Source organism: Pempheris klunzingeri, chromosome 4 (genome assembly GCF_042242105.1).
Source record: "Pempheris klunzingeri isolate RE-2024b chromosome 4, fPemKlu1.hap1, whole genome shotgun sequence".
Taxonomy (NCBI): Eukaryota; Metazoa; Chordata; class Actinopteri; order Acropomatiformes; family Pempheridae; genus Pempheris; species Pempheris klunzingeri.
This window is the reverse complement of record NC_092015.1, coordinates 6,402,474-6,423,362: the sequence shown is the minus strand read 5'-3', so window position 1 is coordinate 6,423,362 and position 20,889 is coordinate 6,402,474. Positions and strand designations below refer to the sequence as shown.

Here is a 20,889-nt window from a genome sequence, read left to right as displayed (position 1 = left end):
CTTGAGTCCATTAAATGAGTTCTGCCACTTCTGTGAGGTAGTTTGTGGTAAAAACGTATTGAGGCCACAGACAATAGGATCAAAAGAGCATTGGATTTTAGAAAGAGGTGCAGATTGAAAGGAAAGAAAAAAAAACAGATGGATGCTGAATGAGTAGAGAAGAAAATACATTTGCAGTATTACAGTGGATTAGCATCAACTGTCTTAACAGACAATCCCCTTGCCCTCCAGTAACTATGCATGCAAACACTCACACCAGTTTGTTTCAGTACTGGAGGCAGCTTCATCCTGTTAAGGGGCAGCAGGCCTTGACACTCAGTAAACTTTATCCAAATTAAACTTTGCCCAAATCAATGAGATCTTGCATCATGAAGTCTGTCTCTGTTCATGTACTGTACCAAAGTACGTTTTACTCAATACTAAATTACCTACATAAATGCAGTTTGACCCGATTAAGCCTCAGTTTCACCACTGAAACATGCAAGAAATGTCATATATGTCCAAGCATCCATTAAAGGGTGTTTTGATTTGAACATCTTCTTTGATTTTCATCTTACGTTGAATAAAATGTCGCTGATAAATGACTTTCACAAACATATTGAAAGCAACTCATTATAGCAGCACAACACAAGACTAAAGGGCTAAAGTCCCAGCACTGGCCCAGAGAGGCTGCATTGTTCATTACACCTCACATTATGGCGAAGTGGGACAGAATGAACAACAAACTGAGGATTTTTTATTTTTCAATTTTATTATTAGAACCCAAACAGTAGATGGGCTAAAAATGTCCCGTGGGAGGAACAAGATGAACAGTGAAGGGGTCATTCAAATCCCCCTAAGAACAGGCAGTTGCAGTCTGTTTAATTGTAATCTGCCCAGTGGATTGTGAGGAGTCCTGCCAATTTGGCAGGAAGGTGATTGACTGTCTAAAATGAAAGGGGATCATCCTCTATGGAGAAACAATTTGATCAGACAATTTTACAAAAATTCAGTTTTTTATCATAGTTTTTAATTGAAATTTGGGACTGACTGTGGCACCACAGAAGGGAGATCCATCAAAACAGTTTGCATTTGTCATCTAGGGGCTGTGAATATTTATGCGGGATTTCAAAGAATTAAGCCAATAATTATGAATAATTCAAAATAATAAATGGCCTGCACTTTCCTCTAGATAATGGGTCACCAAAGCATCCTTTAGGGACCACGAATGGCTATAAATACAGTAGTGACCTGATCATGGGGTCAATAAAACCCTTAGGAATCATCCATCATGACAGTGAACATCCATACAAAATGCTATGATAATACATTCACTGTTTAGATACAAGTCATTCAAGACCAATACTGGTATTTATCAGCTAATGAATACCAAAGACATATTCTTCTTTTATTTAATCTTTATTTAGTCAGGCAGTCTCATTGAGTTGAAGATCTCTTTCACAAGAGAGACCTGAGAACAAGCAACATTCACAAAAACAGGCAGAACAAAACAACGCAACAGTACAAAATTAAACAATATCAAGAAATAAAGAGTGGTCGTCTGAGGCAGTAACAAGAATCAAAAAAGACATCAGGTAACAAGGTTTGGTGACGAGGAACATGAACGCCTGAACCCAGTTCTGCCAACGTTAGCGCTCTAAACTTAGGTGGACACTGGATCATGTACTGAGGTTAGTGGATTAAATGAGAGAGGAGATGTGAGGGAGTCTGGGAGCTTCAACAGCAGAGCTTCATAAGTGAACAGCATGAGGTGCCTGTTTCTTCTAGTCTGTGAGGAAATCCATCCAACCTTCTAATACAGAGAACAATGATGAGTCCTGAATTTGTCATTTGAGATAAAGCGTAATGCACTGTGATACACAGAGTTTAACTGCTGAAGAGCTGATGGGGCTGCATGACAATACTGAATATCTCCATAGCCCAGAACAGACATTAAGGTTGACTGCACAATAGTTTTACGGTTGAGTGGAGACAGACAGCCTTTAATCCCGTACAGGGATACAGTTACATTTTTAATTTTTGACTCAAATGTTGAATATGAGTCTTGAATGATAGCCTGGTGTCAATCCAGAGTCCTGCGTAGTTTATTTGTTTAGCACATTTCAACAAGGCAATTGAAAGCGCTTGGCATAAAATGAATTAATAAATGAAATAGAAATAGAAGAAAAATGCCATTTAAAACAATGACATGATCTTCACATCTGCGTTGGTGTGATTTCCCCACACAGATCAAGCACACCCACAGCCTACAAAGCTACTCTTGTGCAGACAAATCCCAGCCACCCTCCCCTGCTGTCATCTTAAAGTTACACTGTATCACAACCCCGCACGGATCGGCGCTCTCATCTCTGACCCCCCGCAGACAGCGTGCCGTGGTGGGGCGGGCTCGGCGCGGAGCCACCTGACTCGCCACTGTCTCCGGATACTAAAAGCTCCCCACACGGTGTGTTTCTGTCCTCTGTTCATGTCACTGTCAGCGCGTCCGGCCAGCAGCAGTCGGTGCTCGATTGGTTCGGTCTGGAGAAACCATGGCAGACCCGGAGGATAATGTTTCAATTCCTGAGTTCAACTGCCTTCTCCAAATGGATCCCCATCTCAAACAGTACGAGAAGGACTTCAGGAGGAGGTAAAATACGGCTTAAACGGCGGTTTTGCGCACAGCTTGTGGCCAAAATCAGCCCCCGGTGAAGCGAGCAGAAGCCATGTTTACGCTGGCGGTCGTGTCTGGTACGGAAATAAAACATACACAGCAGATATTAAGAGATGTTTGCAACACACCAGAGAGTCACCTTCCGTGTTCAGGTTTGACATTCTGGGTGAGGAAAGGTCGCGTACAGCCCCCCTCTCCCTCTCTCCCCCTCTCTCTCCCTCCCTTTCCCAGCCGGCTGAATAATAAGCGCTTAGAAGATGGTGAGCTTGTGCAAAATTCACGAGACGCTTTTTTAAAAAATTATTTTACAAGACTGAAGATGCCGAGTCATCTCTCAACTTCCCGTGTTTGACAGTTCACGCGCGACCACGTGTGTCTCTCAGTCAGGTGACGTCCTCCTTCGGGCGGAAATCAAACGCTGCCTGATTCCCGCCTGTTCCTCGGCAGATGTGTCTCTGCGCTCCAGCATCGTCGCAGCCTTTGCTCTCTGCAGGCCTCGGCCACGTCATGAGCTTGTGCTCTGTGTAATGAGTTTTCCCTTTATTTGTGTGTGGGTGTTATCAGGGCATCAGTTTTCCCTAAAATGTGCTAAAATTGGATATAAATCCACAATTAGAGTTCCCACTGCACACTGGCTGCTTGGTTTGCTGTTCTGCAGTATAAATAATCTCTCAGACATTAATTGACTTTATGCTGTTCTCATACTGCATGGTGCTCCCCTTCAGCCCCCAAATGAATTATGGGGTGGAAGTCTGAAGTAGCTGACTAGTGTGGGCTAGTGCATTTATTAATCTGGGATTATGTCTGGGCATAAATTCCAATAACAGTTTTTTTTTTTTCTGCAGTTGCCAAAGTCTGATGGTTAATTGCATCAATCTACACGTTCAATAAGTAGATTCTAAGATTTTAGGACCTGACTAGAATACATTTGCTTGATGCGTCTTGTTTATTGAGTCGTATTCTTGTGCCAGTAATGCACAGCCCAAAAAGGAAAGTTCTGATAAATAATATAACAGCTTTGCTCACTAGGAGATTTCTCAGCAGCTGTATTTGAGATTTCCATTAGTGTCAGTGAGAGTCAGTCAGGATCCTACAATCCTACAGATTCTAACCTTTGTGATCACAGCTGCTGCACAACTGCCAGGATTATGTTTGAATATGTGCACCCAGGAGAGACAAACCCCTCCAATAGAATCAAGCTCAGTTCACAAACATCGGTTTTGCTAATTAGTTAGTTCAGCTATTTACAGTAAATGATAGGGTGAATATTTGCTGTGGCTGTGAACACCCAAACATGACTGTTTTAATTACAAAGTCCCTTATAGAGACCTGAAAAGAACCAACATGTGCTCCTCATTGGTAAATGCACTGACCTTGTGTCCATACTAATCTCCGAAAGCAAATAGAGGCCCTCTGTAAGTCAATAGACTGCAGTCTCATGCTTGAGTTTTTATGTGTTCGTTCATGTGTTCATTTATTTTTGGTTCATTTTTGTAGAATTGCTGTGCAGTCTGGTTTTAAACAGATAAACGGACTGGACTGAAATGTGAAGGTGCACTTTAAAAAAGTTGTAATAACTGAGCAGGAACAAAATGTTCACGTGTGTTAAAGCAATGCTGATTTCATGATCATTAATTTCTTGTCAGAAGGATCCCGTCGGCTTGTGGTTCACAAAATGGCAGAGTAATTCTTTGGCTCAACTGCCTTCCTAATGTCAAATTAGTCATACCTGCTGAATTTCTTGGGGAAAAAAAATCAGTGTGATGTTTTTGACTTCCAAGTAGACGGCGATAATGATCTAGAACTGGCATAGCTACGGTATCTGCTCACCGTTGGGCTGTCCCCGAAACTAGGCCTTAAAACTCTGCTCAGGGGCCACCTAGTTTAATCCGTTTTCATTACCGTGTCAGATCTTGTCTGTAATGTGGCAGGTAAGGAACCACCTGCTTTGTATTTGAAGCATGTGAGCAGGCCTCCAGCCTTGCACAGAGATGAGCGTGTCAGCTCCATCTCAGACACAGCTTGGTATTGTTAGGCTTCACCAAGCCCTACCTCCACGAGTCTCAAACATCTGTCTCGCTGATGAAAGTTGCACATAAATTATTTTACATACGGGATCACTGCTGTGTGAAGGTTAATTCTTGATAAGCCCCTGGTGTTCTACGGCCCAGAGTCCTAACACCACATCATGAGCCCAGGCATAGAAATCGAGAGTTTTCTCAGGCTGCGGTGTCATGCTGAGTCCCCTCGCCGAGCTGCACAGTACTAAGAATTCTGCTGGCTTATCAGAAAGAGACCTATGACCACACTGAGTGATTCTTTAGATTTCAGCACCATGTCATAGCTGAAGGCTCATGTTTGTTGAACTTTGGTTCACACCAGATGCAGCCGGTGTAAGCAGGCGGTTTTTGCAAGCCTCCCATTCCAATTAGTTATACTGTGGGTACAGGCTGCTCTTATTTTACTTTATCAGGTTGCAAGTTTAAGATTGATTATGAAGACGACCGTTAATGCTGCACACAGGTTACAGCTCCAGTGAGCACTGCTCTGTTGACATGCTTCATTATTTACCCTTCCTGTTGCGCAAGTCTGCAGGAAGTGCTGCTAGGATTTTGCAGCTCGCGGCACCATGAATCTCCTAAATTGGACCAAACGAAAGTAGGGAGCATTGGGACTACTGCTTATTACGGAAAAGAGTTTTTGCAAAGATTTGAGTGTGTCATCACAACTTATTTCAAAGTGAAAATACAGCAATAAGTCTGAGTCTTATGCCTGTGATGGTGATGCAATACGTTTAAAGCAAAACTGATTATTGACTTTGAAGTGATGACTGCCGACACGTGCTCTGACTGAAAAGTAATGAGCTGAAAAACAGGAATTACATATAAGTAGATGGATGGAAAAAGGATAATTTACAGATCCTTGGTTAATAGGAATTATTAGAATGACCGGATCGAGTTTCTGAAACTACCTACCGCACTTTAATGAGGGATTGCTTCATCTGCCTTCTGTAAAGGCAGCTTTGGCAGCATTTATTTTTCCTGTCACCTGGCTAGAGAGTCAACAACAGTATGATGTAGGCAGGGAATTTTACCTTTCATCGATCAACCTCTTTGCAAATGTTCAGGTCCCTCTTCAGCCTCGTTAATGCAGTTAGTCAAAGAAGGACATTAATGGCATCATTTGAAAGTCACCTTGCCGCTGGGCTGTATGGAAGCCCTTTAGGCGAGCTGAGATCAGGAGAAAGGAGCCTTTTCCAACTTGTGTTTCTCCAGGCAGTTGTAGACTGTCCTGACACCTCTGTGCTTCAGCTGTCACCATCAGTCATACACAATGCAACAGACCTGAACACTCACTCTAAATTTAGATGCCCGATTGTCTAACAGTGAATGTATGAACAGGTAACAGTTGCTCTAGAGCTGCTCTGTGGGGGGATTTTAAAAAGTGGATTATAATCCCGACCCATGAATTTAAAGTGACTGTAATTTAGTTGAGCTATGGCATCACAATTAGTGTCAAGTGTCAAATGTCGGTTAGAGCTGCAAATAACAGTGGTTTGTATTATCTTTTCTTATCTTTATTATAATCTTCCTGTTCTTTTTTTTTTGATCGATTATAAGTATGTCTCAGTTTCCCAGAATTCAAGGTGATGTCTCCAAATGTCCATAACCCCAAGATATTCAATTTACAGTGCCATAAATCAGAGAAAAGCAGCAAATCCTCACATTTAAGAGCTGTGAGATGTTTTTTTGGCATTTCTACAATTTCTACTTTCTACATTTTGAAAGTAGTCGGCAATTTTCTGTCGATCAATTAATCGTTTTGGCTCTAATGTCGGTGCGTGTGGTGCATTTTCCTTTGTTTGCATTATTCAAAGACTTTATGTGGCCTTGCTGTATCTAATACCTGTATTTTAGTGCAGATTTTTCTGTTTTACTGACTCTTTGCTAACCAGCAAAAATAGATAAACCTTCTCCCGTTCTGTCTGTCAAATGCAGAATGTCAGAACAGTTCTTTTGACTGACTTGATTTCTCCGATTCTTTTGCCTGTTGTATTTCAAATCCATCCGTTTGATCGACTGGGTCAGTTTGAAACTACAACAGTAGTTCCAAAAACTGATTTAATGGCCTGATGGGAGCACTTAAAAAAAAACAGGGATTCTTTTCACATATGATGAAGATTAGATAATCCCTTTTTTGAAAAGGAAGGAAAAAAACATTTTTGGCTGAAGTCAGATTGGCAGCCAAATGAATTGGCAGAAATTGATCCGACCATTTTCCATGAACTCATGCTGACCTCAGGAACTGTGCAAATCAAAAGTTTGTTGATGCATAAAGTTTGGAGTTGGAGTTTTAACAATTGGTGGTACTAGATGTGTTGTAATAAGTGATTACTGGTGGACTGTAATATTCAGTAATGCAACACCACCACCTTTTGTTTGTTTGTACCTATTATAGTTTCTCTCTGATATTGTCTCCGTACAGCCAGTTAGTGTTACAATTTTTGTAGCAACATAACACTTCAGGAATCATTAGCTTCTTTGTTTATTGAGCTGTTAGACAAGACAAGGATGTTTGTGGAATGTTTAATCAGCCGATTTCACATCACAGAAGTCAAGGAAAACTCTCAAAAAAAACCTCGACACAATGCAAGTGAAACAAAAGCTGTGGAAGACAATTCAAAGAGAGATGCCCCTGCCACAGAATGTAGTGGGTGAAATAGGACGGCTTGGCAATCCAACTTTTCTTCTTGGACTTTTTGCCTCCAGATCATCCAGCCTCAACGTCACGCTGCCCCGCTTTGTTCTCTCCAGCTCTGTCTCCCGCAGGGTTTTGTTTGACCTCCACTGTGGCTCAGAGGAGGGAGATCTTCTCCTCCTGTTTCTGCCGATGATCGATCCTCTGCTGCTCCTCACCGTGCGTCAGAGGTGAAGTCAAGTTTCTCCAGCTGTTTCTGAGCCTCATTCCTCTTATTCAGGAGCGTATCCTCCGGCTGGTCTGCTAGCTTGAGCACCCTCTGAGCCTCAGCTTTCTCATCAATGAGATCTTTACTGACACGCCTTCTCCAGCACCTTCTGAACCCTCGCTTTGTTCTTTCAGGAGAGCTTTCGCCAACCAATAAGCTTTCTCGTATGCCTTCTGACCCTTGTCTTCTCTTTTGGGAGAACTTTCTCCACAGGCCCTCTTAGTTGTAGTCTCAACTCATGACTTTGACACAAAACAGAACATTTCCACTTACCTTTCAACATTTCAACATTTGAAGCAGCCAAACATTGCAGAACATGTCTCTGCAACACGTTGTAAGGAATATTGGGTAAACTTGATAGTTTGAGAAGAACTTGAAATTTGTCTGACATTGAACTGATTCAGTGATCTGACAGGAGGTTGATATCTGTCACTTGCAATGTTGCTGTGTGCAATGATATCTGCAAGCTTAATATCTCAGTTATGATGTTTTCTCCAGTATCTTTGTAGATAAAGAACAGTTACCCAAACCAAGAGATAAGAGAGCCAGGACTGCAATCTGCGACTCACATCTGTAATCTCCTGCTGCTCTATTACCAGCGAATAGGGGACAGGACAAAACTCTTTTGTAATTTGTGGCTGCAGGGATTAGTAATGTCTCTCGTCGTGTACTACCTGACAATGAGCAGCAGTGTTTCTTAGGGAAACTAAAATAATGCTTTGTTCTATTGAGAGTCGGTGATCAGCGTTTCTTCTTTCATAACATTCAGGCATTTACCAGACTCAGGACTGATCTTTTAATGTTGTGTACTTCATAAATCTGCCATAATCAACATTTTTGTATGAACAATGGATGTCGATGCATCTCTATGTATGTGTGTGTGATAGGAGTCGCTCGCATTGATGAAGCTAATTATCATCCAACTCATCCAACTGACACACCCACTGTGGGCGTCCTCACCAGCACCAAACAGCAGACAGACTTTTCCTTTGGAGAACATTTAGTATCTAAAGGACCAGATATGTTCCATCAGGAACCGGAGGAGAGCAAAATCGAGCTAAAAGTAGAATAAATATTGAAGTTACATTAGTCAAGTGGACAGAAGCTCCGAATGAATGGTAATGTTGCGTCATGTCCGCTAGTTGTATGAATAAGCAGCTGTTTTGCTAACAGGTTCGCCACATCAGCTTGTGTTTACAGGCTGTTTCTGCTGCCTCCAAGTGGCCAAAAAATATGAATGCAGTTTTAAGAATTTCTTAGTTATAGAGTGCCAAATGCTAATGTATTGTAGTGCAGTACATCACTTTGATTAATCACATTCCTCATGCATTCAGCATTCCCCATACAGCACCTCATTAGGTCTTAGGAAATTGCAACTTTGCCAACCTCACGTAACATTCAAATTAGTCTTTCATGTGTTTAACTTGCAATTAGGAGCAATTGGTTGCAGTATTGTGTCAGGAGCCATTGATTCTCATATTAAAATTCAAGCTTCTCATATCTTACCAACAGACAAAATTCTTCTTTAATCTTAAAGCCCCAACTATATGTTTTTTTTTTTTTTTTTTCAAATCCCTGACTTCTGGTGGTATTATGAAAAAAGTCTGTGGGACTGACTGATGCTCACCAAACAAATACTTCTGCCAGCAGAATCATTTTAAAGATGACATAATCACATACTGGCTTTAAGTCATAGCCAGAAGAGATGCTCTTCAACATAAGATAGAAGCACATTTCTGAATCAAGCTGAGATCAGTTATTTTCCTTCTGCGCAATAACACACATTAAGACTGTTTGAAGTGTGACACTCTAAAATACTTGGATTTCCTTTACTTTTTCTTGCTGTTTGTATGGCTTGTGTGAACGTATACACCAGCTGGATGTAATTTGAGCTTTAATAGTTAATCAATAGTTTGAATACATGAGCTGGCAAAATTGCATTCATAGCACCTCATAAGAAATGTGATCATTTCTATCTATCATTGACTCTCCTTTATTAGCAGGTCATGGCCAGAGCAGGAGAAAAAAGGCTGTATGTAATGGAATGGTCACACTCCGAGGCTGTGCTCTTCGCATCCTGATAGGAGAGGGTTTTACGGCCAAATGTTTGGATACCATGTGCATTCCTGTGATACATATTGTAGTAAACGCAAACTACTATAAACACAGTTTAAGAGTTTGTAGTTTAGAAAAAAAATGGTGGCAAGGTAAAGAGATATGGCACCAATGCCAGGATGAAGGAGAGGAGCAGTGACAACTTCATCAAAATAAAATTTGTAGATAAGGGCACAGAGGACAGCAAGGGTGCTTGCAGACAGTTTCTGTCTGTTTATGAATAATAGGAAAATAAATCAAAGATTTGATTTTGCCTATAGCTTCAACTCTGTTAATGACCTCCTGAAATGAACGGTGGCATAATTCATTTGTTATGTGTGGTTTGATCTCGCCTCCTTGCTGCCATCTCAAGTGGAAACAGACACGAGAGATGTGCAGTGAATACTGCATCCATACAGGATTTTGGCTCCCTATTCCCACTGGTCCAACCTTCTGGAACTCATTTGTTATAATCATAGGCATGACTTTCATGCCTATTAATACTGTGGCAGTGGAGCTCTGCCCTTATGTGAATCCTTTCTTTGTCCTTCCTTTCAGCAGATTCTTGAAATGGTGACAAAGTGGCAAAGGAGGCATGTGGCAGCACTGGTTGGACTTTAAAGGTTTACATTTGGCAAGCACTGTCTGTATCCACTACGCTCAACACAGGGAGCAGCTGCTGAGAAATAGCGCTGTTACTTCAGCCCATCATGACTAGCCCCAGGGCATTCACAGGCCAGTCTGAGCTTGGCTTCAGGGCTGTAGGGGAGAGTGCACTTAACTCAGCTGGCTGAAAGAGGCTTTCTGTACCAGGGGGAATCTGATATGGACACCAGCTGGCTGCAGGAACTTAAGTGAGATAAATTGCAAAGTAGTTAGTCTACCCTTCCCAGCTGAAGGTAACAGACAGAGGTTTATCTCTCAGGATATGCCTGTAGTCACACATTCTTGAGGGAATGAGGCAGGTTTGCATCCTGAGGTAGGACCTCAAAGAGATAACGTTAGCATGGAAACATTAAGATGCAGCACTGTGCACCACCACACTGCATGTGCTGCAATATTTTAGAAAAGTTGTAAATATGTCAAAACAAAGGAATATTTTCATACGTAGGCCTGTGACTGTACATAAAGTACACAACTATAACATTTTAATTAAAATCTTCTGGTAGATGTTCATTTATGTAATCTCAGACCCATAATGTAATTTTACATTGTTACTAAGTAACAGGTAAAGTGCTTAATTCATTGGAGGCCCATAAAACATTATCATTACAGGAAAAATCTCCTGTAAATCTACTGCGAAATGTTAAGATTATTTAAAAAATTGGGCAACCCATTAAATTCAGGACTGTTAATTAACCAGCAATTTGTGCAAATAATGAATTACTCAGTAAAATAGATTTTTGTTTGCGTTGGAATGACATTCCAGTGCAACCAACGATTTTGAAAATTGCTTTCACCGCTAACTGTATTGTTATGAGCAGTCATTAATGGCTGATTACTGACAACATTGACAGGGTGTAACAGAAGGGCTGCTTTTTCCGGTAATGATGGCATTACTGGAAATTACTGATTAATATCCTCCTCCCCAGTAATTTTAATTTGATGACTAGTTGTTTAGTGATAAGTTATATGCATACATGTCAACATTGTGTTTTGCCATTGTGAGTAATTACCAGAACAAAAAACGATAATATCTTTACAATTTCCACTGTATTATCCTTCCTGTGTAGTGCAGAAGCCATTGTTTGGAAATGAAGATGTGATTTACCATGTTTAAACTATTACACTGCATTAATTTTCCCTTATATTTACACTGGCATTGTGGGAAAATGGAGGAAAAATGTAACTGAAGTAGAAGCAGAGGAGACAGCATGGCACAATGGGAGTTCACAATCACTTCACTGCAAAAAAATGGAAATCTATTCACTGATTAATGATATACTGTCCAACATCGTCTGCATCCAACTGTGCATCAGTGGTGAATTCTCCATTGACTTCATACAGTCTCGTGTGTGTCCCCTGTGGTTTAAAGGTATGAGCTGCTACAGAAGCAGCTTTTCCAGCTGGAAGAGGCAGAAGGAGGCTTTGACCAGTTCACACGCAGCTACAAGACCTTGGGTGTGCAACGACGGCCTGACAACGAACTGTACTTTCAAGAGTGGGCTCCAGCTGCCGAGGCCCTCTTCCTCACCGGTGACTTCAGTAAGTAGCTCGAGGAGAAACGTCCTCTCCAGAACAACATGTCAGCAGAGCAACATGCCCACTTCGTTTTGTTGCTGCTCAGTTATTATCCTGCATGTTCTGTGTTTAAAGGTGTTACAATTCTTACAAAAACTGACCCAGTATGGATGTGGGCATCCTCGAATTAGACCTGGAAAATGGAGCTTTAACCTCATAGTTAATATATTTCTTCTCGTAGTAAATTTATACAATGTAATAAGCCTTTTGTTTAACAAAATCGACACATTTTCCAGCATAGTAGGCGTCCTCATTGTGTTTTAAAGTATGCAGCAAGCAGATAGATTAAAACATGCTTCTCCCCAGCTGTATAATAACAATAAATTTGCAATAATAAATCGATTACTAAAAAGGAAATGGCATTTTAATATAGTTACTCACACTGTTGGGACCAAAAAGGAAAAATAGATTTCAGTGCAAACCCAGAGGTTGCATATCTTCATGGTACATTAAATATGAAATTTGACATTTCTGCACTCTAGAACACAAAAGGGCCAGAAATTAAGAAAAGCAGAGAGAACTGTGGTACAAGGGTATCAGCCCTTTTGATCAACCAACCTGGGAGTTGGAAATGTGGAAAATATTGATTACACGGGATAAACTTGCATACTGAAGGGGGTTCTTTTGAATGTTTGAGTGTTTGTTAATATTTTAGTAGCTGGTTATTTCATCATCGCCTGCAAAGTTGTTGAGTGAGTGCAACCTCTGTGTTTGCACTGAAATCTCTGTTCCCTCCGGTCCCAACTTTCAAAGTAATTTCAGGTTAATAGTCTTTTGAGTGTTATTTCCAGTGAATGTGGGCTGTGAAAATGCAGCAAAATTATTTATTTTTGTCATCATTAACCAGATTAAATGAGACTTGCTCTCTTCTACCAAATAGATATGCAAGGTAATAAAGCTATCACTGCCATTTTTTTTCTTATTTTAGATCTTTTTTCTTTCCTCTACCAAATATATTAATGCACCGAGTTCTATTACACATTACACATGCCAGTTGTATTATATTATTCTCAATAGACAAACAAAAATTAAAAAAAAAAAGTCATGATAGAAAAAAAGAATAATAAGGGGTGATCATGAAAGAATTTGGAACCGTGCACATAATTCAAGCACCATTTTCAATGCCACACCACCAACACTTGCCTCTGTGCCGGAGCCATTCTGAAGTGATGCCCTGCAGGTAACGATAAAGGAAAGCAAATGCTAATAATAATAAACTCATTGATACTGTGACCAAAGCTGAAGATTTGTCAATTTGTTTATTGTCCCTTCACATTTTTTTGTGCTAGTTAGTTATGTTGCTGCCATTCCCTCTTTCCATATTTCTCCTGTTCCCTTTCCTTTTTTAATTATCTTCCCAGGACCTTGGGCAGCAGCTCAATTCCAACATTCAATTCTGTGAGAGATTACATTTTGACACGGCTCAGTCATATTATTTGATTTCAATTTCATAGTAAATGTGGAAACAGCCCAGCAGCCCAAGTCATGAATATGGTGCAGGTTGGATGCATAATGTTTTTCTTTTTTTCTGAGGAGTTTAAGCAAAGGCAGATAGATAAATTGTGAAAAAATATGACTTGGCCTGCCCGTGAAAAGTGCTGGTGTTGTGCCCGGTCACTTCTGGAGCATCTCCTGTGATTCATTTTCTATCCTGCCTCTGTTTTTGCTCATGAATAGCAAGTAGATATGGATTACTGAATAAAAACAACGTCCCAAATTGACATGCCAAGGTGGTTGCTTTATAATAAATGTTTTGTGTCCTAATATATTCCTGTCAGTCAATGACAATTGGTAATGTGGTATCAGCAGGTTATGAATGTAATGTCTCTCTGTTGTTTCCTCAGAGATAAAACTCAATGAGCGGTGAAGTGGTGTTTTATCAGTTTTTATTTTAGATCACTGAGACTGCTGATTTACTCACTGTTGCAAAAGTCACAGGATACAGGAGAGCAGTGCAGAGTACAAAAACAACAAGAAAAAATAATTATGTAAGAGATTTTAGATGAGAGAGAGTGCAAGAGGGATAAATTGTGTGAACACAGTGTGTAGAATTCAGAAAAAAAAACCGAGGTCCTGTGACCACAGGGGAATATTGAATTGGAGCAAAAGCCACAGTGGTGACTATGAGCTACAAACTGTTGTTAGCACAAGGCAAAGTGGCAGCTCACTGTTGTACTAAAGAGGAATGCGACTGTCATTGTTATCGGTTTTTTGCAGTTGAAAGTAATTAAGCCCCCTGTGGCTGGATTTTAAGATTTCTGACTTTGGCAACCCTTAGTGGTAAAATAAAAAAACAACTATGGACTGAATAATTTTTATAAACAAACATTTAATCAAAATAATTCATAAGAAGCTATAACCCGATACGTTATCCACATATACAGGCTGTAAGTAAAAACAATATGTAAATCTTTGTCTACTGCCAAACAGTACAGCACAGTTATAGTGATATGAGCCTTATTTATGGCAGGTGTTTTGGTCAGAGTAGTATTATCACACTGTGCATAAAGACATGAGATAATTAACACATTTACATTAACAAATGATGTATTTTTTAGACTTTTCCTCAATCTTGAGGTTTGTGATCATTTGCTAACAAAGGATACCAAAGAGACGAGACAAATTCATGTACTAACTTGTGCTGTCCTGTCATAGCCATACACGATCATATGGCTTTCTTTCATCAGGATGCAGCCAATCAGAATTGATGTTTGGCTCCGTGTTGGAAACCAATTAATTTGATGTGTTTACATCCTCTCTGTGCTCCCCCATAGATGGCTGGGACAAATTCTCCCACCCCTACACCAAAAAAGAATTTGGCAAGTGGGAACTGATTCTACCTCCCAAGCATGACAAGACTCCAGCTGTGGATCATAACACCAAATTCAAGGTAGAGAACAGAACATCTTCATGCCTATTTCCGCTCCCCAGTAGGTGTCATCTTGCCACATCGGTACGACGACTTGTCATTGTAATGTACAAGGGAGATTCCCTGTCATGTGTGGTGTCTTATGAACCGAGTGAAAACCTGGCGTGTCGCCGTCAACAACATGTCACACTCGCAGTGCACAGAAGGGAGATTACTGTATGTACACAATCTGCACAGTGGAGGGTAGATGCACCTGAGGGTCCCACCTGATGGCTTTTATTTCAGCTCCCATCTGCGTCAGGTATCCCTCAAAACATTGTGCTGTGTTTGTCTGTGCAAAACACAGCCTGCAGTGGGTGTAGATGATTGGTTTTTAGCTCTAGTAAATAATTCATCAGGGTTAAATGCAAAAGACGCACCTCCCATTATGCATTGTCTCCCAAGCAAACAGTGTGGATGAGAAATAATCCTGAAATGAGATGCCAGACATGGAATGGATGGCATCGTGGCGCCACTCTCCTTGGGACCGGGTCATCGTTGGCACACTCCTGCGCCCTGGACAGGCTGCCCAGCTCCCATTGTCAGCGGAGGTCAGTCTAAGGACGATAAGAAGCAGATGGAAACGCTGGCACCTGGCCTTTCCTTGCGCACCCCTGCTGCCTGTGAATGGCTGCCTTGCTGTGAGCTCCATTTTAGAATTAGTTCCACAGCACTCCCTCGTGGAAGCGCAAGCCTAGCTCCAATCACTCTCGTGTAGAGCAGCTTGCCCTTCTATCCCCTTTGTTCAGTGCCCAATTTGTCTCCATAAACAAGGAGTGTCCTTTTGTGGATACAGTATTCACAATGAGCTCTTGTAGTTGAAAGTATGCAAGACTTTAGAGAAGAAGTTGACCGAAGTGTAATCTAAGTGATCCACGTTTTCATCCACACCTAACTTCTCACATATGGCCTGGCTCTTAGTTGTTTTTCCTCTTTCTGCACCCCCCAGCCGGCCCAGCAGTCTGATTTCTCTTTAATGTGCCTAATGCTCGCCAATTTGTCTGAAGGGCCACCACTCTGTCAGGCTTTATGCCAGTCCATTTATCCAACTATCTTTTCCTAATCCTATAAACTGTGAAGCATGTCATAAGGGGGGACAGGCAGCTAACCCCCAGGTGGCCTGGCCATAATGAAAAAACCCCAGAGGGGGGTCTGGCCAATGACTCGCAGGCAGGTGGCATTGGAACAGTCATTACTTCACAACAGTAGCCAGAATTAGTTAGGTTCTAATGCTTGTTTCTACAGGGGACAAAACAGGGTGAACGCATACTGAGGGTAACACTACAGGATCGATTTCTTGGTGGGTTTTCCAACTCTCACGCTGGCTTTCTCCCTTCTTATTTGACTGGTGGAGGCAAAGTAACTTGTCAGTTAGACTTCCAAACTATACTTATTTGACCCCCTTCCAACCCTGAATTGCAGACATAATAGATAAGAGGCAAAGGATAATGATTTAGATTTCCTATTTTTCTAAATTGCCCCTTTCTCAAGATGGGCCAGTGACTGACTGTTAAAACCAACAGAAGAGTTGCTCACAAAAATAAAACACAGCATAATTACCATTGAATCCAGATTTTCCACAAGTTCTCTGGTCAATACTGTAGTTTTTTGTCCTGTAAACCTTATTATGTCTTCAGTGCTCTCTTGGGGGCCCAGTAGAGTAGTTTTAAGGCTGTGAGTTCTGCATTGGAGAGCAAGGAGCTGCTTTGTGGAAGAGGGGCGGTTTTCATGTTGACACTTTGAAAAATGTTTGGTTTATTGGTTGAACAATCTGCAGCATCTTTTCTGTATAATGGATGGGGAGTAACGCTCAGTTTTATGATGTAAGCATTTCATGGGTGGAAGATGTAAATAAATGCTGACTTTAAAATCACATACATCCACGGACAGAAACGCGCAGGAGTCACAGAGGACCTTGAGGCCTCAGTTGATTTGTGGCCAGTCCTCTTAAACTAGTGGACTGTTATTTCTGACTCCTTTTTTTTCCCCTTTTTGCAATTATGTTTTCACTTTTGCAGCACTTTATCCATCCTTCCTGCAGATTTTCAGTGAAGATTTTCAATGCTGAAATGTGTATCATGTGGTGCATATACATAACCTGTGTGTTCCCTTTCCCTCAGCTTATGTAAAGTGCCTGTAGTGCCTTTTGAACGTCCCCTCTTTGTGTCATTGTTTAACTGCCCTTGCTATAACATAACACTCATTTGTCTATTTTTGCCAGGTGGTAGTTCACACCAAGCAGGGTGAGCGGCTGTACCGGATTTCGCCCTGGGCAAAATATGTGACCAGGGAGGAGAAATCGGTCATCTATGACTGGGTTCACTGGGATCCTCCTCATCCTTATATTGTAAGTAGTTATTGATTAATATTATAATAAAAACAGCTTTTTTCAGTGCTTACTCATTCATTTAGTCATTTGATTGATCTTCTTGAAAATTTGTATTTGAACATATATAGACAAACTAGTCATAGACAGACTGTTACTAGAAGCGTTTTCTGGGCTGGCTATATTACAAGATGACCTAGTTTGATGTAAATGTTGTGTTGAAATAATGATGCTTAACTGTTAAAACCTTATGGTCTTTCCGATACTCATTTGATTTCTTACAGTATGAAACATGCAGTTGCGTTATCCAAAAGTCTGTACACACCCCTACTTATTGCGTTCAGGTGTTTCAGCCACACCCATTACTAACTGGTGCATTAAATCTAGCACATGGTCATGAACCCTCCACAGACAAACATTTGTGGTTATAAGTGGTCATAGGATACCACCTGTGCCAGCTTGTGAACTCTCTGCCCGACTAGATCTTTCCCGGTCAAGTATAAGTGTTATTATTAGTGCTACTATTTTGAAGTAGAAGCACTTAGGAGTAGCAGCAGCTCAACCATGAAGCAGTAGACCACGGAAGCTCATCGAGCCAGCCCAACCAGTGCTGAAGGGCAGAATGCGTAAAAGTGCGTAAAAGATGTGTTGCATCAATCACTACAGAGTTCTGCCCCTGGAAGCAACAGCAGCACACAAACTATACGTTGGGAGCTTAATAAAAATGGGTTTTTATGGCCGAGCAGCTGCACACAGGCCTCACATCACCACGTGCAATGCCAAGTGTCAGCTGGAGCGGTGTAAAGTACACTGCAACTGGACTCGGGAACAGTGGAACATGGTGTTTGGAGTGATAAATCATGCATGGCTATGACATGCAGTCTGATAGATGAACTGGGTTTGGCACATCACAGCAGAATGCTATCTACTGGAATGCACAGTGCCTTCTGTAAAGTTTGGTGGTGCAGTTCTAGTGAAGGGTCTTCTTAATGCTACTGGATACCAAAACATTTTGGCAACAACAACTAGGCTTGCCCAACTTTGTGGCAACTGTTTGGGGAAGGCCCTTAGCTGTTCCAATATGACTGTGACCTGTGCACAAAGCAATGTCCATAAAGTTGGTTAGATTTTGAGGAGTTTGTTGTGGAGGAACTTGATTGGCCTGCACAGAACTTTGAACTCATTGAACTGAAGGATTACAATGACTATTGCGATCCAGGCCCTCTCATCCAACATCTGTGCTTGACCTCACAAATGCTCTTTTTGGCACACATTCCCACTGACACTGTCCTCCATCCTTCCTAGAAGAGATGTGGCTATCATAGCTGCAAACTCCAGATCAGTGCCCCTAGTTTTAGAATGGGATGTCCAACAAGCTCATGTCGGTGTGATGGTCAGGTGTCCACTGACTTTTGACTATACAGTGTATGTGCAGCTCGTGTGGCCACTCTTGATGTGGGTGCTTGATGCTGCTGATTTGAAAGGGCCTAAATGTGTGTCAATGCCACTTGACATCCTCAACACAAGGGTGCACAAGCAAAACAATAAGAGGCTATTAAAGCCTTCCTTTCTTTATCACTTGTTATTTGGCACCATTTTAATTACAGGAGGCCTCTTACTGGCACTATATTCACTTTATTTTCAAGTGGCTCAATCATGTACTTCAAATAGTGGGTTCACACGGCCTGGTGGGTAGCCATCAGGAAATGGGTTCTATGTATAAAACAAATCCCTCTCCGGTTGTGTAACTCTGACAGTGTGAATCATAGATCTTTTAATATTTAACATGTGTAGAACCATTATCAGCCTCTGTGGTAAGATGTTAGTGCAAAGACCCTGAAAACCCACATTGTGTCTTTGACATTAATTCATAATTACTCCCCAAATGTGCTATATTTTTCCTAGTATTTTTTTTCAGGGAAGAATGCTTAAAAAAAAAAAAGTCTGTTGTGATTTTCTGTCCAATTTTTGTTTCCTCTCCAGCAAACCCACCCCCGTCCTAAGAAGCCCACGAGCCTGAGAATATACGAGGCCCACGTGGGCATTGCTTCACCTGAGGGAAAGATCGCTTCGTACACCAACTTCACAACCAACGTGCTGCCTCGAATAAAAGACCTGGGTAAGACATGAGACCACATTACCTCCATGAGATTATTGTCTTCCCTTTTGGCCTCCCTTTTATTTTGTTGGCTACTCAAGTCTGTAAAAAGAGCACAGCAATCATCCCGCTGTGATCCTCTTCATCCAAGTGCCAGTCAGAGCTTTTTTGCCGACTCAACTTGAGAACATTTTGTATCCTCTCCAGCCAAGAACAGAGAGGAAGTGAAGCATTACAGTGATGCTTGTTTATACCTCCCTACACATCAAACCAGAGCCAACAATGTGGTTGTAAAAACAATAGTTGAGGGGCTTGAGAGCAATTTTCTTTGTAACTGACAGTGTCCTGTGCCATCTCTGTCAACACTGGTCCATAACCCAGCAAATATGCCATGCTGCTTTGAGTGCCACCATTCCTCCTGCAGCAGTATTTTCAGTAGCAGACCTGTCAGACTTCCCCTGCACAAAACCACATCAGCAAGTCAACATCCTGTTTACTGGCATGACCTGAAGGGATCACTGACCGCTGGACAGTGTTTAGTAAAGAGGGTTCCACAGCACGAGTCACCCACTGCACAGCTCCAAAACGGACAACTTGTTTCCATTTCCATAATCGTGACACGGTCGAACAATAGATAATAAAAGCCATCTTCCTGCTGATTACAATGCTTTTAACAGCAAGTGTTTGTTATACAACACGATTCGTTTCATTTTTCATGCTGATTTCTTTGCTACTCTCAGTTTAATAGTACAGGATTAAATTTATTTATTGAATATTTATATTAAACTTGGAATAATAAAGATTGATAATGTCTGTAAGTCGTTAATTTTTGTTTATTACAGAGCTTTACTTGTACTTGAATATATACAAACAGAACTTTTCATACTTAAATTATCTGATTAAAAAAACATCTATTCATTGAGGGACTAATAATGGTACTGTAAACATTTTCTTTCATATCTAGAATAATATTTATTAAGGATGTGTAATAAAACTTGGAATTATTTTGAAAGTACACATTGTTTGAATAGGTTTTTTTTTCTGTTGTTTTATAAACAAAATGAAGAAGCAAATGACTTTGCTTGAGAAATGGTTCACACACCAAAACCAAAATGGACATTTTAAAGAAATGAATAGATTTTTTTTCCTATTATTTGGGTGTATTGGTGATTTTAGCCATGCTAGCAGCTCAGCATTTTGGATGGCAATGGCAGCCTCGCCATGTCATGGCCAGTGTCTTCATGATGGTACTGAGGTCAAATCTTTCAACTGAAATTTTTTTGTGATCTTGTCACGTTATTTACCTATTTTTTCTTTTTAAAATAAAAAAACGAATGATGATGAGCTGCATTCAAATGTGACCTTAAAGAACAGAACTCTCTTGGTTTGCCATTCTGCTTATATGAGATGTGGTGTTAGTTTGCGTTGCAGCCTTCTGGACTGACATTATTAAAAAGCAAAGATATGACTGGCACAGGAGCAATCTGATAAATGCTGTTTCCTTGGTTGTGTCATCCTGTTTAGTGAGAAAGAAACTGCCAGAGTAAATGCTGTCAAAGAATCTACCTGCAGCAGCTGAGGGAATCTGCACAATAGGATTCTCCAA

At 41.0% G+C, this 20,889-nt stretch overlaps 1 protein-coding gene across 1 annotated transcript in view; it reads left to right on the top strand.

The window, feature by feature from the left end:
- The first annotated feature begins 2,490 nt into the window (after positions 1-2,490).
- Positions 2,491-20,889, top strand: part of gbe1b (glucan (1,4-alpha-), branching enzyme 1b) — a 76,999-nt gene continuing 58,600 nt past the window's right edge. Inside the window, exons 1-5 of the mRNA XM_070829024.1 lie at positions 2,491-2,626; positions 11,746-11,915; positions 14,726-14,841; positions 17,081-17,206; positions 19,169-19,304. Of these exons, the coding sequence (XP_070685125.1) occupies positions 2,529-2,626; positions 11,746-11,915; positions 14,726-14,841; positions 17,081-17,206; positions 19,169-19,304 (646 nt within the window). The 5' untranslated portion in view covers positions 2,491-2,528. The remainder of the gene's footprint in view (positions 2,627-11,745; positions 11,916-14,725; positions 14,842-17,080; positions 17,207-19,168; positions 19,305-20,889) is intronic.